Consider the following 27,127-nt stretch of genomic DNA (forward strand, 5'->3'; position numbering starts at 1 on the left):
CTAAACAGCTGATCGGCATCGGTGACGGGATTAGGACCCCGACAGTTTTCCAGCCAGTAAAAATTGACGGCCTATCCTCAGGAAATCCAATCATTAGCTGATCACTCGGGCTCCGACTGCTGGGACCCCCGCCGCTCAGCTGTTTTGAAGGGGCCGTACAAGCGCTGCTTCCCCATCATTCCGGTCACGGCTCGTATTGTGAATCACCAATAAAGCAGTAGCGACGGTTCACAGTATTAGAGCCTTCTCCCACTGAAGTGAATGGGAGAGGGCTACAATATTGTGAACCGCCACTACTGCTGCGTTGACGATTCACAGTTCCGAGAAGTGACCAGAATATAGGGGAAGCAGCGCTCGTACAAGTGCTGTATCCCTTCAAAACAGCTGATAGGTGGCAGTCGGACCCAGAGTGATCAGCTATTAATGGCCTATCCTGAGGGTAGGCCATCAATTTTTAGGGACTCGAAAACCCCTTTAACATACTTTTATTGTGCATAAAACAGCATATTTGTTCACTTTTCACCAGAAAGGCCAGCACGGTACATTTTCATCTAACTTGAGATAATTTATGTAAAAACCAGGTACAGCACCACAGCGTTTGATCCCCTCAGTGCACACAGACAATAGTACACTTAAGTTCTTCAAACATTTATATAAAACATAGTATGTATAAAAACATGTCAAATAAATGTTACTGTATATGTACAAATAATGGCAGTTTCAGGTGTACCCAATCTACTGGTAAACTGTTGCTGGACTCAAAATCTGTTATTTAATAAATAATATGTACACTAGGTTTAACAAACTAATATACAAAAATGTAAAACACTGCACACGCTCAAGGATGAAGAATTGCTAAAACAGAAAATGATCCAAAGCATCATGGCTGACTAGTGTTCATGTCACAAGAAGGCACTTTAATATTACAATACAGTTTCCTCTTGAAATGCTTCAATCCACCTAGAGAAAAAAAAACAAAAACAGAAAAAGGTCACATTGCACTTTATAATGTACATTTTTTTTCCCATTTGCAGCAAGAAGTCAACATGTTTGTTCACTAACTCATGACCACAACATTTTTAGGCTCTCTTCACACCATTTCCTGCTAGTTACACTTATATTCCCATTGCTCATTTAGTTTGTGTATTCATTCTGTACCTATTTGTAGATTCAGAAGAATGATGTGGTATGTAAACAATTGTGCATGAAAAAAATGCAGGGGCCAGGTGTGTTATTCATTTGACACCATCCATGACCTTGGGCACAGCTGTTTTGCCTCTTTTCAAGGCCATGGATCCAGTCTCTTTAAGGTGTATTTACAGGGGGCATTCTTGTCGCAATTTTCATGATCGCATAAAAAACCCGCACCATTCTTGCAAAAACCGGCACGGTTATGCCACAATTTTTATAACTGTGGCTGTTACATGAATGGTGTGGATTTGCAAAAATTTTTTACAAATAAATAAAAATGTAAAGATAACCTTAAAAACCATCAAGGGTTGGGAACTTTCTAAGACATTGTTTTGACAGGCAGAAAAATGTTAATCTATCTGGAGTGTAAAGGGGTGAATCTATTTATCTATCAAGTATGGAAATTTTATTTTAACCCCTTTCCGACATGTGCCATTTATATACGTCAGAGGCCAGGCTGAGCCCGCTCCATAAGTTGAGTGTGTCGGCTGTATGAAACAGCCGACACTTCACTACAAAGAGTGAGATCCCGCCTGTTTACCCATAAGATACCGCGATCAATACATCTAAGCCGTTAGAAATAGAGGGTGACCCCCTCTGATGTCCAAACGCCGCCAATAAAAACTACAGCTCGTCCCGCAAGAAACAAGCCCTCACAAACCTCAAATTGACAGAATAATTAAAAAAGTTATGGCTCCTAGAATTTGGCAACACAAAACAAATTTTATTTTTAACAATTATTTTTTTCCTTGTAAAAGTGGTAAAACAAATAAAACGATAAAAATTTGGTAACGCTGAATCTTATTGACCCGCAGCATTAAGTTAACATGGCGTTTTAACAGTGCAAGCCGTAAAAACAAAACCCAAAAAACAAGGGAGGAATCAGGTTTTTTTCCCATTCCACCCCACAAATAATTTTCTTTCCAGTTTCCCATTACATTATATGGTACAATAAACAATAGCGTGAAAAACTACAACTTGTCCCCCAAAAAACAAGCCCTCATATGGCTATATCGACGGAAAAATAAAGTTATGGCTTTTGGATGGTGGGGAGGTAAATGCGAAAAATGGCTGTGGAGGGAAGGGGTTAAACAAGATTTCACAGATGAGGTGAACCTGAAGTGTTACACCATGTATGCTCATGCACATGGCCATATTACAGCGGCTCTGTGCATCAGCTGTATATTAAGTGCCAAGTACGTGACTGGATACCATCCTGGGAGATTAGAATTGGACCCTATCCTGCATGGAGCTTTTATATTTCCATTCACCTGTACCATTCAGGAAGAATATTAGTAAACCCTGTGTGTGGTAAAAAGCCATCCTGCTTTACTTGTCAACTATCCTTACATTGACCCCTCTATCGCCTGTATCGCTTACCTTCATTATCTTGAAATGTCAATCCAGCCACAGATCACGCTCATTACTCATATATATATATATACACACACACACCATTTAGCCATAACAAACAAAACCATTTGTCTAATATTGGGTATGTCCCCCTCATAACTCCAAAACAGCTCTGACCCATTGAGGCATGCACTCCACAAGACCTCTGAAGGTGTCCTGTGGTATTTGGCATCAAGACATTAGCAACAGATCTTAAAGTCCTGTGAGTTGCGAGGTTAGGGCCTTCAAAGATCAGACTTGTTTTTCCAGCATATCCCACGGATGCTTGATCGGATTGATATTTGGGAAATTTGCAGGCCATGTCAACACCTTGAACTGTTTATGTTCCTCAAACCATTCTTGAACAATATTTGCACTGTGTATTTGGACACCTTTCTATCATAGCCAACATTAACTTTTTCAGCAATTTGTGCTAAAGTAGCTATTCTGTGGAATCGGACCAGACGGGCTTGCCTTCACTCCCCACGTGCATTAATGAGTGTTGGGTACATAGTGCGTAAAAGTCGCCAATACTCTGCTGACTGAATAACTGAAGAGTCCCAAACCTCCTCTACGTTGGGAGCTTCACGGCATGCAAGCCTTACATCACCAAGAACAATGCCAAGCGTCAGATGGAATCTGAAGCAGTGGAAACCTGTTATGTGGAGTGATGAATCACGCTTTTCTATCTGGCAGTCTGATGGACGAGTCTGGGTTTGGTGAATGCCAAATTATCTGACTGCATTGTGCCAACTGTACCGTTTGGTGGGGGAGGGATAATGCTATGGGGTTGTTTTTCAGGGGTTGGCCTAGGCCCCTTAGTTCAAGTGAAAGGAAATCTTAATACTTCAGCATACCAAGACATTTTGGACATTTGTATGTTTCAAACTTTATGGGAACAGTTTGGGGAAGGCCCTTTTCTGTTCTAGGATGATTGAGTCCCAGTGCACACAGCAAGGTCCATAAAGACATGGTTGGTTGGGTGAATTTGGCATGGAAGAACATGACTGGCCCGCACAGAGCCCTGACCTCAGGCCATCAAACACGTTTAGGATGAACTAGAACGGAGATTGCGAGGCACACCCTCTCGTCTAACATCAGTGTCTGACTTCACAAATGCTCTTTTGGATGAATGGGCAAAAATTCCTACAGACACACAGCAAAATCTTGTAGAAAGCCCTCCCAGAAGAGTGGAAGCTGTTTTAGCTGCAAAGGGGGGGGGGGGGCACTTCATATTATTGCCTATGGATCTAGAATGGAATGTCATAAAATCTCCTGTAGGTGTAATGTGTTGATGTTCCAATACTTTTGTCCATATAGTGTAATTCCCATTTTGTACTTTTTAAATGTTGCCAATTTAGAACAAGCTAAAGTGTTAATCTTAAAAACGCACAGAAATATTGCTAGAACAAGACTGATCTGAGCGTTTTTACATGTTTTCTCTAAAGCAGCACATGCAAGCGAACATTTCAGACCAAAAAAAATAAATATTGACCTGGCAATGTAAACTGGCATCTAAATGACAAAATGGGCCCCTAGTCATAGATCAGGTGAAAGCTGGAGTGCAGCCTATAGAAGGAAAAGTATAATTGAACGATTTATAAATCTCTTCTTTTAATCCTTTGCCGGTTTGGTTTAAACATGAATGCAAAAACGACATAAAAATGCAACGTGCGCTTTGAGCCCAATGGATGAACATTGGTGGGGTTACGGAACATACCTTTCAGTAGTGTGCACATCATCAGCTCTGAAAGCATAAAATAACGTGTTTTTGTGCAGTAGATGAATTACTTTGTTTTCATAACCATCTTCCTTTACTACTTGAACTGTGAATCCTAGAAGGGGTTGGCTCTCCAAGGCTGCAATGTCCTAGAATTATACAGGCATTTCCATTTAGGAACATAGAAGAATCCAAACATTTTCCTGTCCACAATGCTTCCGATTGTTATTAAAAGGATTCATTTTATGTGGCACAAAACAAAGTCAATTACCAGATCCTTCTAAGATAGAGATTTTCTTCAGGTTTTGGATGGAAATCCTCTTTAAAAATGCAGCATTATACATATATTGGTAAAATATAAATAAAACATAAATCCAGTTATTAGACCAGTTAATAAATACTGCCATCAAAATTCAATTGGAATCAAAATTATTCAACCCTCATTGCAAATTAGGTTTTATTAGCAAAATTGACAAACTTTCAGCTGTTGGCAAAAAAACGATCAAACAAGAACAATTTAAATAGCTCAAAACAACTAATATAACAAGCGGTTTCTCCAAATTCAACATAAAATGACACCTAATGACTACTGCAGCCGCAGAATTATTCAACCCTTGAATAGAATACCTCATAAGGCTGGGTTCACATGGTGTGTTTTCAGCATGTGGTTTTTGTTTTGGTAGATAACTCCCATGTCTTTCAATGGTAGGTCATAAACTAAAACAAACGCATACTAAAAAATGCACCATGTGAACCCAGCCTAAGAGCACACATTTTCAAAGCAGGTGTTGACTCAAGCGAACCTAATTCAACTTATTAAGGACTTTATTAGTTGCATCAGTTGTGCGTCCGATAAAACACATCAAATACCTGGACTAGCTAGGGGTTTGTTGACTGTGACGTTTGATTGCATGTTAGAAATATGGCAAGTCAAGAGAGCGGTCCAAAAAGCTAAAAGAGAAGAGATCACTGCAAGGATACAAAAAGATAGCAAAATCATTGAATGTTCCTATAGAGACAGTTTCAAACTTATAGGAACCCTGGCTATTCTACCTAGAAGTGGCAGAAAGAGGAAGCGAACCACGGCTGCTACCAGATTCCTATGGAGGCAGGTGGTCAAAAACTCTTGAGTGACTGCTAAAGACCTGTAGCAAAATTTGGTGGCAGCAGGCGCGGAGGTTTCAGTTCGCACAGTAAGGCGCATACTAAACGTTGAAGGTCTCTATTACCGAACTCCAAGACCTACACCACTGCTGACCAAAAAGCACAAGAAGTGTTGACTCCAATATGCTCAAAACCATATAAATAAGGCCCCATGCACACGAAAGTAAAAACGCCCGTAATCACGGTCCGTAATTACGCCCCGTAATTACGGGCCCATAGACTTCTATTGGCCACGGGTACCTCCCCGTATGCTTACGGGAAGGTGCCCGTGCCATTGAAAAATATAGAACATGTCCTATTTCAGGCCGTAATTACGGCACGGGCAGGCCCATAGAAGTCTATGGGGCTCCCGTAATTACGGGTGACTACGTGTGTGCACCCGTAATTACGGGAGCGTTGCTAGGCGACATCAGGGGATAGTCACTGTCCGGGGTGCTGAAAGAGTTAAATGATCGTCAGTAACTCTTTCAGCACCCTGGACAGTGACTTCCGATCACAATATAGATCAACCTGTAAAAAAAAAAAAAAAAAAAAAAAGAAGACGTTCATACTTACCCAGAACTCCCTGCTTCTTCCTCCAGTCCGGCCTCCCGGGATGACGTTTCAGCCCATGTGACGGCTGCAGCCAATCACAGGCTGCAGTGGTCACATGGACTGCCGCGTCATCCAGGGAGGTCGGACTGGATGTCAAGAGAGGGACGCGTCACCAAGACAACGGCCGAGTAAGTATGAATTTCTTTTACTTTTATTACGGAAAGGGCTGTCCCTTCTCTCTATCCTGCACTGATAGAGAGAAGGGGCTGCCGATTACTGCAGTGCAATTTTGCAGTGAAAACGTGCCCGTAAATACGGGTGGAATACTGGTGACACCGGACCCGTATTTACGGGCACGGGTCCCTAAATACTGGTCGAATACGTGTGACCAAGGACCCGTATTTACGCCAGTGTTTACGGGAGGAAAAAAATACGTTCGTGTGCACGAGGCCTAAGCTACAGAAGTTTTAGGATTCTGTTCTGTGCAGCAATAAAACAAAACTGGAAATTTTTGGACCTATGGATCAGTGGTATGTCTGGAGCAAGTAGAATGAAGCATATACGCTGAAAAGAACACCCTTCCTACAGTAAAGCACGGTGGCGGCTCAGTGATGCTCTGGGGCTGCTTTGCTTCTGGCACCGGAAACCTGCAGCATGTGGGGGGCAAGATGGATTCAATCAAGTTTCAGGAAATCCTAGGAGAAAACATTATGCCTTTTGTGAAGACTTTGTTTCAAAAGAAGTCTTGGAAGATTTTGAAGTGGCCATCTGTCGCCTGACCATCTTTGGTGGGATTTCAAGGAGGCAGTGGCAGCACGCAAACCCAAGAATATTAGTGAACTGGAAATAAGAACTATTTAAATAGCTCACCACAACGAACGTAAGTGGTTTCTCCAAATTTAACACAAATGCCACTTAATGACAACTGCAGTTCCAGAATTATTCAACCCCTTCGTGACAAGAGTCTTTAGTACGAAGTAGAGCACTGTTTTGCTGTTATGACCTGCAGAAAACGTGATGCATGGCCAGACACCAGCTCCTGGCAGTGTTCCTGAGGAATCTTGGCTCATATCTAATTGCATGTTAGGAATGGGCCAAGATTCCTCAAACACTACCAGAAGCTGGTGTCTGGCCATGCATCACGTTTGCAGCAGGTCATAGAAGCAAAACAGTGCTCTACTTAGTACTAAAGACTCTTGTCATGAAGGGGTTGAATAATTCTGGAACTGCAGTTGTCATTAAAAGTGTCATTTTGTGTTGAATTTGGAGAAACCACTTTTATGTTATATTAGTTGTGGTGAGCTATTTAAATTGCCCGTGTTTGATTTTTTGCAAACCGCAATAAACCTAATTTGCAATGGGGGTAGAATTAATTTGATTGCAACTGTAAACACGCAGAACAACAGAAAAGAGCAAATATTTGGTAGATGAGGTACTCTAGTATAGGGACGCACCAAATGATTTGGAAAGGCAGCCACATGGATACAGATGGAAGAGGTGTCTTCAGGTCTAAATAATACAATTACAAGTTTTCCCTTTATGACATATTACATACTGTAGATCCTAGTCTGCATATACAGTCACATACTTTATATATACATATAGGCTTTCTTAAAGGATACATGAAGAGAAACAGCATCTTACCTCGCTAGCAGCGTATGTGTATAAGACTTTGTTCTTCATCACAAACCACATTTGTTTCCAAGGTTTTTTACTGCCCTTTGATCTATGTAAGTAACCACTCATTGTGGAATCTTCTGTGCTGGCCGACACCTGGGTTTAAATATACCAAAATCAGAAGTTAGGCTCAGTATATGGAATAGTTAGTGTAAAATTGTCTAGTTAACATTCCAGTTTTAGTGTCTGCATACCATGTTAAATCTAAAGAGGCACACAAACGTCTGATTTTCACTACAACCTTTCTTTTAAGTACGATTACTGGGATTATAAAGTTACGCATTCTTCGGAATAGAACACGCACCGGACTATAGGACGCACAGGTTTAGACAACAGAAGAAAGAGAAATATTTCATACTATTCAAACCTCTCCTGGTGGTCTCCGGTAGTGCCCCCTTACTTGATAGTCTGGGGTAAACGAAGGGAGTTCATATTTTATTCTCTACCTTAGCACACACTATTGGGCGAGATTTATTTTTCTTGCTAAAAAACGCGTCATAATCCCCCCAAAAAACATTACGGTGCATAAAATTTGGATGTTGCATAGAGCTATTCTCTAATATTGTTAGAAATGGACGTATTGCTTCTGGCCTCAGGGAAGCAGAGAAAATGTTCCAATTCCCTGCATTTTCCCTAAAATTCAGTTATAAACGAAATCTCTTTTTAGGAGTGTCTAGAGTTTGCAAATTGAATGCAAGCTACAAACTTGTGAAATAACCTATAGCCTGCTAATGGGCTGGTAGAAAAGTCTCCCTTTTGGGGTTGTCTCATCTATCCAGCTCCCAAGACCCCCAGCAAACAGCTAATTTTGCTAGGTGAAGTTGCCTTTGGCTGCTCATTTCCACAGCCACTACAGGGGGAATGTATCATTAATGCTGGCCATCCAAATTAATAACCACATGGCTTAAAACGGCATATGGAAAGGAGTTGCCAAGAGGAGGCAACCGTTTTTATAAAATTATATTTGCAGTTTATGCAGTTTTCCTGGCAAACTAGATTCGTACCCTTAGAAGATTGACATATTTACTGATCAACAAAAAAAAAAGCTGATGTCCAAGTGAAAACAGATCTCTACAAAATGATCTACAATTTCCAAAGTATAAACAAACTTACTTTAAGAGCTGCAGGGATTTTCTTATGCTTCCTCCCAGATGGAATACTATGGAGCACTGATGAAAGAGCACTAGAAGGGGACTTCTGGTTTGCAGGAGAACCGGTCTTGGCTGTGCATTGGCTATCTATGTAGGAAAAAAGTTCTTTAAAAAAAACTCCTGATTTTACAAAAATCGCGGATATTACAGCAATGTGTGAATAGACCCTAAAGATATTTTATTACATGAAGAAACACAGAATTTTGTACTTAAAGAGTAACTACACTTTCAAACTTTTGATATGTCATAGAGACATATCAAAAGTTTGAATCGGTGGAGGTCCGGGTCCTGAGACCCCCACCGTTGCTAAAACGAAGGTGCAGAAGCACTCAGCTGAGCACTTTGCACCTTCAGCTGTGATCATCGCTCCCTGTCAGGCTGAAGGCGTCTCACATAGACGTTCTATGTGAGCGGTCTTCAGCCTGGATATGAGCGCTGATCACAGCCAAAAGGAGCAAAGCGCTCAGCTGAGTGCTTCTGCACCTTCGTTTTAGCAACGGTGGGGGTCTCAGTGCTCGGACCCCCACCGATCCAAATTTTTAATAGGTCTCTGTGTAGTTCCCATTTAAATATATACATACGCTTGATATTAGAGTGCACAAACAACTAAAGTATTTGATACTCACCTTGGCCATTTCTAACAATGCTTTCTGGTGAATGGCTGCGGCTTCCGCCGACAGCTGTATGGTTTCTAGGCAACGGATGCCTACTTCCCTGCTGCTCTGGCACCCGTCTTGCGCCTGATCTAGATACTCAGCAGTGTCAGGCTGCTATGGCGAGGTGAAGAGCCATAAGAGTCGCCAGTACCTTGGTGAAGACCCATGGAGCAGAGAGTGGAGGGCAACAAACTGGAAACGTTGAGAACCTTTCACGAAACTGAGGAAGCGTTGGCGGGTACTTGCGATAGAAACATGAAGGTATGCATCCCGAACGTCACGATGCAAACACCAACCTAAAGGATTCCATGCAAAACTTCTGAATGTGAACTAAGTGGTTCAACTTCTTCAACTCCAGAAATGAACGGACGTATTCGTTTTTTATGGGGACTGTGTAGAGCTTTAACTAGACCCCCTGAAAGCTTTCCGACTGAGGAACTGGGAAGATATCTTTCTGTAGGATAAGGGATACGAACAGCCTGGAAAAAAAAGCAGAAACATTATCTTGTAAGCGATCGACGCCACCTCCTGAATCTAGGCATTGTCCACATGAGCGAGCCATATCTCCTGAAAGGAAAGTCGTCGTCTCACTCAGAGAGCAGACAGAAGTGGGAAGACACTTTCAGTCTGAAGAGGTCTTGGCAGAGGAGGGCTTCTGGGCTTGAAAGATGAGCGGCTGGGATTGCTAGTCCTCTTGTCTGGTCTCTGAGAAGAGAATGACCTTTGGGAGGGGGATTTAGGAAAGAACCGAAACCTCTGAAAACCAAAAACAGTTGCGTACAGCACAGACGGTTCTGTGGCAGAAGAGAACTCTTACTGCCAGTAGCCTCAGAAATTTCGTCCAGATGTTTTCCAAAATGTTTGCTGCCAACAAAGGGCTTTATTGGATGCCTGAGCGACCCAAGGTTTAGGCCTAATAGAGCACCGAATGGTAATTAAATGAACATACATGGGCATTGAAACAGGCTGTCCTGAGGGAAGCCTCAAATAAGAACTTTGAAGGGTGGATCACCTGAGAAGAGAGTTCAGCCATATCCTGCTGCAGGGGTCCTTCTCGGATACCGTGGTGGAGCGGTTTCCTTGAAACCGGGCAAGCATTACTCACCCAAGCGGAGAGAAAAGCTGGGCGCAGAGCAGAACTTGCGACCATAAATGCAAACTTGGTTTGGGAATCCAACTTCTTGTCAAGAGGGTCTCTGTGTGATGCCGCATCGGATAGTGGGATAGCAGTGCTCTTTGACAGCCGTGAGATAGGCGGATTCACAGAAAGAAAAACAGATAATTTTCAAATCATCCTGGAAAGGAAACTGGAGTAGTAATGCGTTTTAATTTAGACAGTTGTCTGTCACAATGTTTCCATTCTTTGCATAAAATTTCAAACTCACTATGGTTTGGAAAGCAAAGCCTTTGGCGCTATTGGCGCGGTAAAGGTGCCTCTTGCTTTACATGAATGGTATTCCTGACAGCCCGCATCAACGCCTGCCTAGCAGCTGTCAATTGTGGGTCCTGTTCTGGCTCTGAATAGGAACAGGAGGATACACTGGAGGAAAGAGACAGCTTCTGATTGGAAGCAGCTGCTCTTTTAATGACCTTAATAGGGGACACTTGGAGAGAGCCGAATGAGGAGCGGCGCTTGTCCCTGGCACTTCCGCGGCTCTTATGGGATCTTTGCAGACTGTATTATTCAAGGGAGGGGAAGGAGGGACATTGAGTTTGGCCACTATCTGGGAAGGCAAGCGCTCTAAAGACTCAACCATGATTTGGGAGAGTCTGAAAATGTCCCCTAAGGCCAGAGCAAAGGACTTTGCACATTCCGGGGGTGCCACTTCCTGTAGGATTGGAGCAACTTGGGGGGGATTGTAGACACTGTAGGGTAAAATGACCGCATGTAAACCTATTGCACTCGCCGCAGGCATATTATGTAGCCATGCCCATCAGTGTCGGCTGCCTGGTGGGATCCTTGTGACATGTCACAAGAGATAAAAGAACAGGAAAACAGACAAGTAACCAATAAGCAACAGTGTCAGAGGGAAGAGTGAACCCCTAAGGAAGCTGCAGCTATAAAAAATAAATAAAAATAACGCCTAGAAAAAAAACCCCAGATAATTCAACCCGGAGGGTGGCCTACCAGACCAATGATGCTGTAGCCATTTGGTAGAAGACTGGAGAGGCTGAAGAAAATGGCTTCTGGAGGAGGAGATTCAGGAGCCTACGCTTTGGAAACAGCCGCCCTGCTTCTAAACCCACCTCCTCAAAAAAAAAAAAAAAAAAAAGACTCCCCATGTATTTAATTAACTGATGTCGGCCAGTCAATAGGATCATGTGACCACCAGGGGCATGGCACGTGTAGCCAAAGATTGCAGGCTAGCAACGATGCAAGGACCTGGTCTGCAGCGCTGATGGGACGAGTGGCATAGGTGTCACAAAACGGCACAGTGCTCACAGAACGGTCTCATAGAAGGTGTAAATCTGCATACTCCCTTAGATAGGATGTCATTGCCCTATGAAGGAATTCCCCCTATAGAGCCTCCAGAAGGGCAGTGTTTTCATACTCTCCTTCAGGTGTCACCTTACCTATATAGTGGGATTACTAGCTACCTCTCCACCTGCTAGGTGACAAGCGATGAGGGAAAGTCCGTTCAGAAAACCAGAATTTAGGCCTTATTTTGGTCACCTTGCCTCCCCCCCCCCCCCAAAAAAAATAAAAAAATAAATAGTGATGTACCTCAAAATGGTATTAATAAAAACTAATTTGCCCCGCAAATATTAAGCACCCACAGCTTTATTAACAAAAAATAAAGACATTTATTGGGTCTCAGAATATGCGGACACAAAACTATTTTTTTTTAACAAATTGTAATTTTGTAAAAGAAAAACAAAACTGTGTAAGTGAATATAATATGTGAAGCCCAAATAAACAATGGAGGATTTGCTGTTTTTTTCCCCCCACAAAATAATTTTTAAAGTGTTTCCCAGTATATTATATGGTACATTAAATAGTGCCATTAAAAACTACAGAAAAAAAAAAGCCCTCATACGCCTATGTCGACAGAAAAATTAAAAAAGTTATGGCTTTTATTAAGCTGGTCAGGTGGAACCAAAATTAAAACCAGCTGATCTGTGCGGAGTTCGGGTGTTGGCCCCCCACAGATCATGTACTGATGACCTATCCGGATTTAGCGGTTGGGGATTAGAGGGTTTTTGTCATTAAGACAACCAATGTCCATATGCCCAATCAGGGCATATTGACGTTCACTCTCTGAACAAAAACGGATGGGCTTGAGCCGTTCATGCATTCCATTAAATTATATCTGCACTGCAACTGATGTCTGTCTGACTTGTGTACTTACAACTTGTAGCTTGAATTTAACACTGTGCTTTACAGTATTGTCCTGCTGATGCTTGTAGCCTTCCGTGCACATGCCATTGCTAGGCCTGGACGGACGCCATATGGTAGGGTTGAGAAGCCAACTGATGTTTTGTCCAGCTCTGGTTTTTTGGACACATCCTTTTCCGTGGTTAGTGCTTTCTAAGTCTAATAAAGCTACTTAGCAACCTCTTGTCATGTAGACTCTTAATTTAGAGCATTCTAGAAGCGGTTTGTTTTTCAGTTTATATAGCTTATTGCAGATGCCATTAGGGTTATCGCAAAATACATTTTGGTATAATGGAATACTGGAATATTTGTAGCAGTAGTTTAAGTTGACTAAAGTTGGCTATACACCGTTTAAGTAAAGATTAGTGAGAATGCCCAGGAAAAGCCCGCCGTTTACACATATTGAGACAAGTGGACTTGATAATACCCATATATGGATTGGTGATCTCTTTTGGACCGGGGATACTTACCTGCGTGCACACCCCATTAAGTTGGGATACTGTTCCGTCTCCATTGCTGGTTGTACTGCTGGATATCCAAGTCTTTATAATACCCAAATACTTGTGGATAATGCTAATATTCAATAATGGATTTCATTGAATTGCAAGGCTTACGATCTAGATTGAGAATTTAAATCACTGATGCATCTCAGCAGCTACATTTAGTTTATTTTATCTATGAAGCCAAGAGTAACATAAAAACATAAGGAAGACGGCAATAAGTAATGACTTCTGGGCTACAATACCTTGTTTCTGGAGTTCTTGAAAGCAGTGATCGCACACACGTGCTAAATGATTCTTCAGATATTCCAGGCTGTACCTGTTTGTTGAGCAGGCCTGACACACAATCTAAAAAAATCAAATATATAACGTGATACTTTAACCAGCTGGAGTACTTTGGATACAGTGTATTAGATTAATGATCCTGATCAGATATACAGCACCTCATAATAAGGTTCCACGGAGCGGCTAGTTAGATTTGTGAGTGGAAATGACATAAGCGAGAATCATCCATGTTACATCAAGTAATAAGGATGGGTCCATGGGACACTAAAACTGCATTTTTGTAATAGACATATGCTGCAAAGTGCATATATATAATTATTTACCGTATATATATATTTTCTTGTTTTTAATTTCCTCTGGGATACCCACTATACTCCAAAAACAAAGGGATAGGTTAAATTGGCTTCCTATGAAATTCCGCCTAGCGTGTGTGTTTCAGATAGGAAAATTAGATTGTGAACCCCATAGGGGACAGGACTGATGTGAGTAATGCCAATTTGTGTACAGCGCTGCGGAGTATGTTGGTGCTATATAAGCAACATAAATAAATAATAGGCAAAAGTTTCCACGATATGGAGCAGAAAGAGAAGAGTTGTAACCCATTACAAATATTACATATTTTAAAAGGAGAATTACACTTAAGGAGATATATGTTAAAATACAAGGCATTTTGTCATTTAAAATTAAAGGGGTTGTCCAGGCATGGGGCGCGTTTTTCATACGGATGACCTCCGTACACTGTATAACAGCCATGCTGGGTTACTGCAGCTCGGCTCCTTTTCACTTAAAGAGGCTCTGTCACCACATTATAAGTGCCCAGTCTCCTACATAAGGAGATCGGCGCTATAATGTAGGTGACAGTAATGCTTTTTATTTAGAAAAACAATCTATTTTTACCACTTTATTAGCGATTTTTAGCTTTATGCTAATGAGTTTCTTAATGCCCAAGTGGGCGTGTTTTTACTTTAGACCAAGTGGGCGTTGTACAGACCAATGTGTGTTTATGTGCCTGCACATAGCGATATAACTATATCGCTAGTGCAGTGTAAATGAATGGAGAGAAGTGTATGACGCTGATTGGTCACTGATTGGTCAGCGTCATACACTCCTCTGTATAACGCCCTCTTGGTCTAAAGTAAAAACACGCCCACTTGGGCATTAAGAAACTCATTAGCATAAAGCTAAAAATCACTCATAAAGTGGTTTAAAATAGATCGCTTTTCTAAATAAAAACCACTGCTGTCACCTACATTACAGCGCCGATCACATTATATAGGAGATAGGGAACTTATAATGTGGTGACAGAGCCTCCTTAAAGAGGATCTGTCACTAGTTTAGTAATGCCCTATCTCCTAGCTAATCTAATAGGCACTGTCACACTGATAATGCTGGTGAAAATTGTGTCCCAAAACATTTATTATTTTAAAAGTTATGAGCTGTTTTAGAAGTATGCAAATGAGCCTATACTTGACAAATGGGTGTTAACACCAGCGATTCTCCTGAGGTGGAGCTACCTCACAGTCTTTGACGCTGTCCTATCAGCATGAAGATGCTTCACACAGTGTGAGAGACTGAGGCTGGAGGGAAGGGGGATCTATTCAAACAGCCATATCTCGGGCTGTGGATCACCTAGAACAGAGGCATATGAAAGAGGAGATTCTAATCTTTCATAGGACAACAGGATCGCAGCTCTAGCTGTGAAACAACCGTAGGCATCGCCAGTTGAAAACAGTCGGGAATGGAAGCTGTATATTATGTGATCACACTGAGTTGCTGGGCAGGGAAGGGGGAGAAGCTGTATACTGATTGGACAGAATCATACAGAAAACATTACACCACCCAGAGTGAAAAGAAAAAGTCACTTCCTATTTGGCTATTTTTAGTTAAACAATTATTATTTAAGTGATTACACGTTGTTTTAATTTTTTCACAAGTCAGGAAATATTATAAATTAGATTCTAATTGATAACATTTCCATGTGCTGAGCACTAGAGGGAGCAGTTCCCAAAATTGCAGCATGGTCAATGTGGTAAAGCAACCTCATTGCTTTATGCTGCAAATTTGGGGTAGACACACTCTCCCCTCCCTTATTCTGGCTAGTGCCAGGAGAAGGAGGGGTTTGAATCTTCAAACCTCCTACACTGTGTGCCGCCATTTTCTTTTTTTTATTTAAACTTTTTCTTTACACTGTGTGCCGCCATTTTCTGAGCGACTGCACAGTGTAGGAGGATTAGATACAGTGCTCAGACGACAGTATAAGACGAACATACATGAACATAATACACACATCACATACACGAACATAAATTACCTTCTCCTGCCGCCGCCTCCGCTCCTATTCCTTGCGCCTTCGCTTCCTTGAACATATGGCCAGAAGCCGCGGCTGGAAGTAGTCATCTTACTGTCTGGCAGCGGCTTCCGGTCCACAAGAAAATGGCGCCAGATATTGCTCTGCGAACGAGCTTCGTTTTGGTCTGTGTGGGAGCGGCGCATGCGCCATTCCCACACAGACGGCTTACGCTGCAGAGAATGGAACGGCTCCCGTTCGCATTCTCTATGGGGTTGTATGTGCCGTATTCCATCCTTAATCGACACATACAGAGATTAAAACAAAATGGCAGCCCTCATAAAGAAGTAAAAGTAAAAAGTAGAATACGAGAACACAAATAAATAAAATTTATGTTAATATCATATTAAAAGCAATATGATTAAAAAAAAAAAAAACATTTATGACACCTTCCCTCCTTCCCTTTAAAAAAAAGCTCATAACTTTGCAAATAAATGTTTTTGAAAAAAAAAAATATCACACTGTAGTTATCAGCAGCAAAGCGCCTATTAGATTAGTTAGGAGATAGGGAATTATTAAACTGGCTACAGAGCCGCTTTAAATAGGAGCAGAGCTCCTGCAGCACGGCCGCTATGACCAGAGCCATCTGCTTCCAACACCGACCACTGAATAATATCCGGTGCCTGTAGGCAGCCGGAACAGCTAATCGGTGCGGGGTCCGGGTGTCGAACCCCCACCGATCATATATCGATGACCTGTCCTGTGGATAGGTCATCAGTACGAAAAACTGCCCCATGCCCAGACAACCCCTTTAAAGATTAGTAGTGAAATCATTGAATGCTTATAGTCTAAGAAACCAAAGTCGTGCCCATTCTCATGGGGGACTGACATCGTAATGTTCTATTTGCTCTCTCTCCAGCTACCAATAACCTCTGGCACCGTCGCAACTCAGACAGGACAGCCTCTTCTAGTCTCCATCCTCACTGGAGGAACCCTAGATATGCGAATGTGGACAGGGAGCAAAAAAAATAAAAAATAGAGCTGTGAGTGTTCACGTTGTATGCAAATGAAGGTGCCTTTCTGACTGATTGGCCAAGAGCAAGAGGCTTGGCTGTTATAGGTTTTTGCTTTTAGCATGTTATTAAAAAAATTGTATTTGTGTTTTACTTTCTTTTACTTCTCTATGGAGGCTGCTATTTTTTTTTCCATCTCTGTATGTGTCGATTAACGACACATACATCCCCATAGTGAATGCTAACGGGAGCTGTTCCATTCACTATAGCGTACGCCATCTGTGTGGGAACGGCGCATGCGCCGTTCCCACAGAATCCAAAAGGAAGGTCTTCGGCCGAGCGACATTCGGCGCCATTTTCATGTGGACCGGAAGCTGCGGCCGGAGAGTAAAATGACTACTTCCGGTCGCGGCTTCCGTCCATATGTTCAGAAGCAAGGACTGGGAGCGGAGGGAGCTGACGGAGCGGAGGCAGCGGCGGCGGCAGGAGCAGGTAAGTTATGTTTGTGTGTGTTATACTGTGCGATTACACTGTATCTAATCCTCCTACACTGTGCAATCGCTCAAAAACTGGCAGCACACAGTGTAGGAGGTTTGAACATTCAACCCCGGCCTTTATCCTGGCACTAGCCAGGATAAAGGAGGGTGCATTGTGCGAGCACACTAGAGCGTGTGTGTCTACACCAAATTTGCAGCATAAAGCAATGAGGTTGCTTTACCACATTGCAATGCTGCAATTTTGGGAATTGCTCCCTCTAGTGACCAGCACAGGGAAATGTTATAAATTAGAATCTAATTTATAATATTTCCTGACTTGTGAGAAAAAATAACAAAATTAGAACAATGTGTAATCATTTATTGACTAACCGCTTAACTAAAAAAAATATATATTTTTTTCTAGCGACACATTCCCTTTAAGACTGTTTGTGCAATTCAGAATGCAGGGTTGCGGTCAATGTCCATACTGCAGAATAATCTATATACAGATATCTCATCAATATCCTATGCAGTGGAATTAACTTCTTAGGCCTCATTCACATGACAGGGTTTCCCGGCCGGGTGCCGGCCGTTCATAAATCGGCCGGCACCCGGCTGCATTAGGAATAATAGACCCCTAATGGGGCTATTCACACGACCGATTTTTTGACGGCCGGGAAAACCAGCCGTCAAAAAATAGGACATGCTCTATTTTCGGCCGGCTACCCGGCCCCCATAGAAGTCTATGGGGCCGGGTAATACACGGCCATCACCGGAATGTGTCCCGAGTGATGGCTGGGTTTTCCGGCGCTTGCGCTCTATTTCCTCCTCCTCACAACGCAGAGTGCATGTGAGGAGGAGGAGTTGATGCCATTCGGACGAATGGCTGTACACTGTGTGGCAGGGCAGGGGTGTACAGCAGGTGGAAGGGAGCGCTGCGCTGGCTCCCTTCCCCTGCTTGTTTTAAAGCACCCTGGCCCGGCGACACCTCCGATGGCGCCGCTAGCAGCTGCTGCTGCTGCTACTACTGTAGCGACGCAACTATAGCAGAGCAGGGAGGTATCTCCCCGCTCTGCTATGTGCTAGTCGCACTTTAGCTCCTTGAAGGAGCGGAATCCCCGTGTTTTCGGGGATTCCGCTCCTGGACAGAGCGCTTGATGTCTCTGTCCATATCTGGGCAGTGACATCAGGGGAAACTCCTGAAGCGGAATCCCCGAACACATGGGGATTCCCCTTCAGGAGTTGCCGCTGATGTCACTGTCCAGATCTGCCCGGCCCAGAACGGATGCAAAACTTTATGTAAACCGGCCGGGCAAAATGGCCGATTTTACCGGCCGACACTCGGGCTCGGACGGGACCCGGTCGTGTGAATCCCGCCTTAGTGTACAAAATTCAGCATGTTAGCCCAACAAGGACAAACCTTTCCACAAGCTCTGCAGTGATGTCTTCTCCAGGTCAGAGTAAATTCACTAGTGCAGATCATGCACATGGTGGCTCTACCATCAGGGATCCAGATTGGTGCCTTTGAACCAAGAGTATTGTCTCCTTCCTCTTCGGGATCAGTCTGAAAAGGGGATATACAGAATTTTTTGTTGGGTAAGTAATTATATATTTGAGAGTTTTGTTTTATTTAGTGCATTTTATGTTCTACAGAGATCAATTAAAATGAGCTCTCTGTATATGTGGATTATGTAATAAAGTTGTGTTTTCAACCAAAGATCTCAATCACCACACTAATGTCCTTGCTGATTTGTCTGTGGAGCTACTGTGTACATTAAAGAGGCTCTGTCACCAGATTTTGCAACCCCTATCTGCTATTGCAGCAGATCGGCGCTGCAATGTAGATTACAGTAACGTTTTTATTTTTAAAAAACGAGCATTTTTGGCCAAGTTATGACCATTTTTGTATTTATGCAAATGAGGCTTGCAAAAGTACAACTGGGCGTGTTTACAGTAAAAGTACAACTGGGCGTGTATTATGTGTGTACATCGGGGCGTTTTTACTTCTTTTACTAGCTGGGCGTTAGGAATGGGAGTGTATGATGCTGACGAATCAGCATCATCCACTTCTGTTCGTTAACACCCAGCTTCTGGCAGTGCAGACACACAGCGTGTTCTCGAGAGATCACGCTGTGACGTCACTCACTTCCTGCCCCAGGTCCTGCATCGTGTCGGCCACATCGGCACCAGAGGCTACAGTTGATTCTGCAGCAGCATCAGCGTTTGCAGGTAAGTAGCTACATCGACTTACCTGCAAACGCCGATGCTGCTGCAGAATCAACTGTAGCCTCTGGTGCCGATGTGTCCTCGCTCGTCCGACATGATGCAGGACCTGGGGCAGGAAGTGAGTGACGTCACAGCGTGATCTCTCGAGAACACGCTGTGTGTCTGCACTGCCAGAAGCTGGGCGTTCTGAAGAGAAGTGGATGATACTTCTCGTCAGAACGCCCAGATAGTAAAAGAAGTAAACACGCCCAGATGTAACACACATAACACACGCCCAGTTGGACTTTTACTTTAAACACGCCCAGTTGGACTTTAGCAAGCCTCATTTGCATAAATACAAAAATGGTCATAACTTGGCCAAAAATGCTCGTTTTTTTAAAATAAAAACGTTACTCCTATCTACATTGCAGCGCCGATCTGCTGCAATAGCAGATCGGGGTTGCAAAATCTGGTGACAGAGCCTCTTTAAAGGAGTTGTCGAGGATTAGAAAAACATGGCTGCTTTCTCCCAAAAACAGTGCCACACCTATCCACACGTTGTGTGTGCTATTGCTGCTCAGCTCCATGCACTTCAACAGCGCGGTGCTGGAATACCAGACACAACCCCTTTAAAAATCACAAGCTGTGATCATGTATTAGACATACCTCTTCATGACTTTTACTGGGATTAAAGGTTATTTTCTTTTTGGCATAAGCCTCTATTGCTGCAGAGATTGCATCGAGCCAATCATCTCTCTCAGTGGCAGAGCTGTTATAAAGAAGAAAATGAAGCCCTATTAGAATGTTGTTTGCTTTGACCGAAAAAAAACCACATAGTTTATTTTTTTTGTTTAGGAATGGGAGACAACTATCTGTATTGAATAGTGATATAAAAACATCCAGTAAATAGCCAAGTGTCATGCCTAAATGAGGAAAATAAATCTGAAATATGAATACGTTTCAGACGAGAACAGAACTTACTGTAAGTTTTTTTTTTAAAATAAACTAACAACATTGTAGAGTACCTGGCAGACAAAATGAAGGATCTCTCCACACTTTCTATATTCAGTTCATTCTGATAGGCTTCTTGGGTTGGCTTCCTCACCTTAAAGAGCAAAGCACATCAATAAAATATAGTGTGTGTTACTGCATAATAATAAAAAATATAGCCTAGACAATACAAAACACCTACCTTCATCCCAGCCAGAGAGAGCATGTTGTTAAGTTTATACATTCCTGATTGGACGGGGGTTGTGTATAATAAAGTATCATTGAACTGAAGGGTGGGGAAAAAAAAAAGTTAGATTCTGTAGCCTTGCTTTACATAACACGTGACTTAACAGTTCATCACAGTGCAGTTTTCATTATTCGAGAGCAGTTTTAAAAATGAAAGCTTGTCTCCGATTCGTAGCTTTTAATAAATGATACCCATTGGGGACAATTTATTTTAAGACTGGCATGTCATACGCCAGCCTTAATCTAAAGAAAGTGGAAGATGCGCCTAATTTATTAAGAGGCGCACGTCTAATAAATTAGGTGCGTTACTGGCTGTACGTGCACCAGAAAATCAAATATCCTCCAGCTGTAAGCTAGAGTAGATTTGCGCTAGAATATACAGGCAAAGTATAGTAAATTTATTGGCCAGCGGTGACCCTGCCCCTCATGTTAAGCCCCACCCACTTTTATACAACTATGCGGAGGCGGTAATAAGATAGAAAAGTCGCAAAATTTGGTTCACAAAAAAAATAATAGATTTTTGTGCAAATTGCGACTTTTGTACTCCAAGGGCTTCAGAAATGTCCCCCACTGTGTTAATGTAGTTCATAACTGGAGATCGATCATGCAAGTGAATTTTCTAAACCCTATGAAAACTCTTTAGTGACTGGGTGTAATGTATTACAATTCGTTACATACTCCTAGTCAACATTATTAGGGCTTTAAAGACATGACAAAGTCTGTATATTAATTCAAGTGTCTTTATATTCAACATAGAATGGGGCGAGAGTAACCTTAAAAAATTGTGAAAAGGCTGAATAAAGAACATAAAAATACAGGCTAAGTTGCAGAAAAGTTGTTTTGCTTTCTGTTCATCTATGTACAGAGGGGTACCATGGCCTATGGTCAATAACAGCTTCCTCAGGCATGTTTTCACTAATCTGGCAACTTACCAAAAAAAACATTCGTGGCTGCATGACCTTCCTGGAAAGCTTCATCAAAGTCCCTTCTTTCAGAAAAACCTGAGCAAGCAAAATGAAACACTGAAACCAGGAGCAAAAAAGATGGAGAAAAAAAAGCTATGACAGTGCTCGCGAATAACAAGCTGATCGTGTTACACATAGTTGTATATTTTACAACACAGTCTATCTTCTACAGTTTGAAACATCACACCCAGTTCTGGATAACTTCTCCGAATAACTTCTCTGAGCCTTTCTATTCTTCATCTCAACCAATAGGAACGCTTCCTTAAATTTAGATGTGGCAGATTAATTCGCACAAAATATCTGCATCAAAGCACCGTACAATTCACAAGAATGGAGTTTTCAAAGCTGCAAGGAATGCTGCAGATATGGAAATGTGCAGCAGAAAAATTCTGCAGTGTCTAAACTCATCCTTAATATGCTATAAAAGAGAATTTTGGGATGAGTGTGCCAGGCGGTAACCAGAAATGACGGCTGTAGTAAAGATTAAATCACTGGCTCCTGTAATAGCTAAATAACCTGCGAATGCAAGAATATCTCAGGCAAACATTTACATATGGGAAGGCAGACGAATTCTCGGCTTTCACTTGTCACAGTTATTGCAGCTAAGAGTTTAGAAAACATCTGCTTTTACAGCTGAAACTATACAGAAATGTAGCGCTCTCACAGGATTTACCAAGACTCATTGTGGTTATAAACCTGCTATAATCTGATTCATTAAAGGTCTACCCACTTCAATAAGGGGTCATATGGATCAGCTGGAAAATTATCATAAAACTGCTCAGAGCCTAAATAAATACATAGGTTTCTCATCCTATGTTTATTTTGCAAAAACATACTTATTACAGCAGTGAGAGACAGAGAAACCTGATTTAAGAGCAGCCAAGTCGCCTTCCCCCGAATTCGTCCCTCAGTGGCGACATAGGGCATTTCTGGTACACCCAAACACACAGTGTTTTTTTTTTACGTTTTTGTTAGTGTATCTATGCAGTAAGCTTGGTTTTGTTATCGTATCTATTCAGTAAGCTTGGTTGTTTTAGTGCATCCATGAAGTACGCTTATACCGTATCTATGCAGTATGCTCATCTACGCAGGACACTTATTCTTTTACTTTATTTACAAGCTTAAAAGGGGTTTTCCGAGATCCTCTCTCCCCAAAAAAATACGATCAATGCACTTTCCCTACTGTAAACAACCTGCTGACACTTTTCCTCCACAAAAAATATCTATACTTAGCATTCACGTCACGCACCATTTGTTTACATTGATTTTGGGACTAGTTTGTTTCCATAGCGAAGAAGTGTGAATTAGGCTCCTCCCTCTTGTTTAATGCACATTACAGAGTAACAGGGAGCCGCGCATGCACGGTCCCTGCAGTGAAGGAAGTCGCCCACATAAAGTAACGTCACTAGTGACTTGCCATATACTGATCTAGAACTATGTGATTGGTATGCAGTGCGGCACTGGAGAATGGTGAAAATGTGACATCACCAGTCACGTGACCATCGAGGGAGAACGGAGATCAGGGGCACTTTCTGAAATGTAAGTACATTTGAACTTTAGTGTGTGGGAGAGTGTAGAATTAGTGGACAAACAAAAATGTAAAAATCAGGAAAACCCCTTTAACATATGTATCTATGAGCTGTTGCTATTCTAAATTTTCTAAAAAATGTTAATTGCAAAGACAAAACAAACAAAAGAAGCACACATAATGTATTTAATATAAAACCTCAAGGCACTCACTTCCACAATGTTAATAAGAATACTCCACCTAAATGAAATTATTAGTTGTAGCATTAGTTGAAGCCACATTCGGCTTATACTAGCAGTCAATAAAAGACATGCATGCAAAAGTAATGAATGAATGTCCTAACAATAAAACATAAAAAGTGAAAATTACTTCAGTACATACCCTCCCTGGCTGCACAATCTCATGATGACCATTCAGGCTGTACTGAATCTGTATAAGCTTTTGAAAATTGTCCTTACAAATAGAAATAAAAAAATCATTGTGGATTATTTATGAATGAAATACACAAGTAAACAAATAAGGGTATCCTATTTTACTGGATTTAACCATTAAATAAACTATGTATTCCAGGGCCAACCAGTAACAATACTTACCCCGTGCTTTAAGATGTCATTCGCATGATTAGCAACTTCAATGACGACACTCAAGGCGGCTACAAGGGGTAAAAATATACAATTTTGTTAATAACTTAAAACCCTAAATATTAGAGAGGATGTTCGTTTACAGACCATTCCTTTTACAGGAAGTTTATCTAATAATGGTGGAAGGGGGCAGTCGGTCATAGAGGTGGCATAAACTGTAATGAGTGATTATCTAACATGACCAGCTCGGGATGGGAACAGACATGTTTTATACACCAAAAACACATCTAAAGCGCGCCCTATAAAACACATTTATTGCCACTTTATGTCACACAATATTAGGGCATGCTGTGGATGTCGGAGTATATGTCTATTCTAAGTTTATAATGATCTATGTGGCAAGTACAAACAAACATAAGCTCAGCAAGAATCCGCTTTAAAAATCAACATGAAAAATACATAAAATACTCATGTAGATTTTGATGAAGTTTTCTCCAATTTATATACAAATTGGTGACAACCATGGGAATCTGCAGCAGAATAGAGCATGCTGCAGTTATGAAAATGAGCAGTGTCTCCTCAAATTTATTTTCCGCATCATGTGGATGGGGATTTGTGTTGAACATTTGAAGCAGATTCTAAAGGGTAACTAAACTTCCCAAAAAAACTTCTGACATGTCAGAAGTTTTGATCGGTGCACTGAGACCCCCACAGATCGCTAAAATGAAGCAGCAGAAGCACTCAGGCGATTGCTGAGCCGCTTCGTTTTTGGTCAGCTTTTCTCGGGAACGAGTGCTTCTGCCACTTTGTTTTAGAGAGAGAGAGATCGGTGGGGGTCTCAGTGCTTAGACCCCCACTGATCAAAACTTCTGACATGTCAGAAGTTTTTTGAAAGTTTAGTTACCCTTTCAAAATGGAATTTGCGCTGAAAATCTGTAGTATGAATGTGTAGATAGGTGTCTAGTATTGATGCTGTGTGAAAAGAAAGGCACTTATTAGCACATATGCAATCTAAAATCGCACATATGTAATCTTAAATCAATGAGAATATATGGAGCACATTACCCATGGTTATAGAAGAGTTTCATTATAAGCAAAACTACAACTGAATAACTAACACAATTTAAAATACTGTGTTCTGAAAACGAATATGCATTACCCTGTGTGTCACTGTAGTCTGATGACTCCTGTGAGAGATTCTGGAGGTAATCTGAAAAAAATATAGGTCTATTAAGCCTTAAAGAAAAACATGCTTTATAATACTGAAAAATCTGACTAAATCCAACTGTACAATCATCTAATATTAATTACAGTCATACATGAATATTTTTTAGTTCAACAGAAATATTGCACATGTCATTTTATAGTAGATACTCTTGTGGGAAAAGGACTATACTCTTTATAACCACTAGGTGGCTATTTGAAAGAAAACAGAAGCAGTTTAGCTTATTGATTGTGTCCCATAGGACGTGTTCTACATTATAACAGAGCAAGCACTGGTCTAGGAGCAAGAATCTTACCACCCATTATAAGGAGGCAATATCTATTTATAATTTAATCAATTATTGTATTTAATAAATTATCACCAAATAAAAATGAATAGAAAAATAAAAACAGACCAGATGACTGAAGCGTTACCCATAAAGAGATGGACATCAACATCTTTATATAAAATGTGCACACACCCAAAAATCCCTTGAAGAGTTGTGAAATGCTGCTCAGCTACTTCTCAGCAGAGGGAATGCAAGAAGTATACAGTAGGAGGCCAATAAATCTACCATCAATTACCCGAAAAATAAAGCAGAAAAGACTTTCATTAATATGAAGAGCATGTCTTTCGTGAAACCGTCTGCTTTGATGTGGCAAAGAGGTGAACATATATAGTTGATACTCAAAGAGCAGAAATACTACACATTTTAGAGTCAACCGGGAGGCCCCCTCTCCAGCAGGCACTGAAATGCTTTACTTTGATGTGGAGTACTGGCTTAAATATTTCAAAAGGAGCTTAAAAAACAAATATTTTATTCCACAGGCAATGATAAACACACACCTCTGAGGTATCACAGAGGGGACAAATGGAGATGGGGAAGATAAGACTGCTGAGCCGTTATTCCATTACAGAATGTTTGCCGATAGCAGCTGCAACGTTACCAGCAGTTTAACATTATTGCAAAACATTATCATTAGCTTTGGGCTCAGTCACCAGTTTATAACTTCCCTATCTCCTACTCAATCTAATAAACGCTTTGATGCTGATAACTACGGTTTTGTTTTGTTTTTAAAAACGTTTATTATTGACAAAGTTCTGATCATTTTTAGATTTATGCTAATTTTTTCTAAATGCCCAACTGGGCGTTTTTTTTTTCGTTTAACCAAGTGGGCATTGTAAAGAAAAGTGTATGACGCCAACCAATCAACGTCACAAACTTCTCTTCATTCATGCTCAGCTTTATTCACAGCACAGTGTGATCTCACGAGAAACATCTCAGTTAGGGCCTGTTCACATCACCATTCGCTTTCCTTCTGGGGTTCCGTTGGAGGTTTCCGTCGGGTGAACCCCGCCACTGAAAGTGAAACCACAGCTCCGTTTCAGTCACCATTGATCTCAATGGTGACGGAAACATAGCGAATGGTTTCCGTTCGTCACCATTCAGGCAGGTTTCCGTTTTTCCAACAGAATCAATAGCGCAGTCGACTCCACTATTGATTCCGTCTCCACCGTCTCCGAGATATCGGTACCGTTAGTTCTGGTGTCGGATATGCAAATGAGGCCTTTGACTGTCAAGTAGGCGTGTAACACCGGTCACTTGATAAGGGGAAACCGCCCACTTGACAGTCAATGGCCTCATTTGCATATTGGACACCAGAAAGAATGGCCCCAATATCTCAGAAATGGTAGGGGCTAGAAGAAAAAAATAAAAAGCGGCAGAATCTGTGAGGCGTCTGCAAACTAAGCGTATGTTCACACACAGTCTTCAGGCGTAAATGCCTCGAAATATGCCTGAAAAGATGCTAGCTAAATGCCTATAAACATCTGTCCATTAAATTCAATGGGAAAAACAGCGTTTCGTTCAGACAGTGGTGTGTTCTTACGCCGCCTTTTTAAAAAACAGCGCATTAATAAAAAGAAGGAGCATGTCACTTCTTGAGAAGTTTTTGGAGTGGTTTTTCATTGTGTTTCTCTGAAAAC

General features: G+C 41.6%; 1 protein-coding gene across 1 annotated transcript in view; it reads right to left on the minus strand.

The window, feature by feature from the left end:
- Positions 1-632: 632 nt before the first annotated feature.
- FGD6 (FYVE, RhoGEF and PH domain containing 6) overlaps positions 633-27,127 on the minus strand; it is an 82,510-nt gene continuing 56,015 nt past the window's right edge. Inside the window, exons 9-21 of the mRNA XM_075860107.1 lie at positions 25,097-25,147; positions 23,950-24,008; positions 23,738-23,809; positions 21,796-21,864; positions 20,820-20,903; positions 20,653-20,732; positions 20,294-20,396; positions 18,843-18,986; positions 13,607-13,709; positions 8,792-8,916; positions 7,646-7,774; positions 4,304-4,452; positions 633-960 (exon numbers count right to left, since the gene is read on the minus strand). Of these exons, the coding sequence (XP_075716222.1) occupies positions 924-960; positions 4,304-4,452; positions 7,646-7,774; positions 8,792-8,916; positions 13,607-13,709; positions 18,843-18,986; positions 20,294-20,396; positions 20,653-20,732; positions 20,820-20,903; positions 21,796-21,864; positions 23,738-23,809; positions 23,950-24,008; positions 25,097-25,147 (1,205 nt within the window). The 3' untranslated portion in view covers positions 633-923. The remainder of the gene's footprint in view (positions 961-4,303; positions 4,453-7,645; positions 7,775-8,791; positions 8,917-13,606; positions 13,710-18,842; positions 18,987-20,293; positions 20,397-20,652; positions 20,733-20,819; positions 20,904-21,795; positions 21,865-23,737; positions 23,810-23,949; positions 24,009-25,096; positions 25,148-27,127) is intronic.

The sequence above is a fragment of the Rhinoderma darwinii genome, chromosome 3 (genome assembly GCF_050947455.1).
Source record: "Rhinoderma darwinii isolate aRhiDar2 chromosome 3, aRhiDar2.hap1, whole genome shotgun sequence".
NCBI lineage: Eukaryota > Metazoa > Chordata > Amphibia > Anura > Rhinodermatidae > Rhinoderma > Rhinoderma darwinii.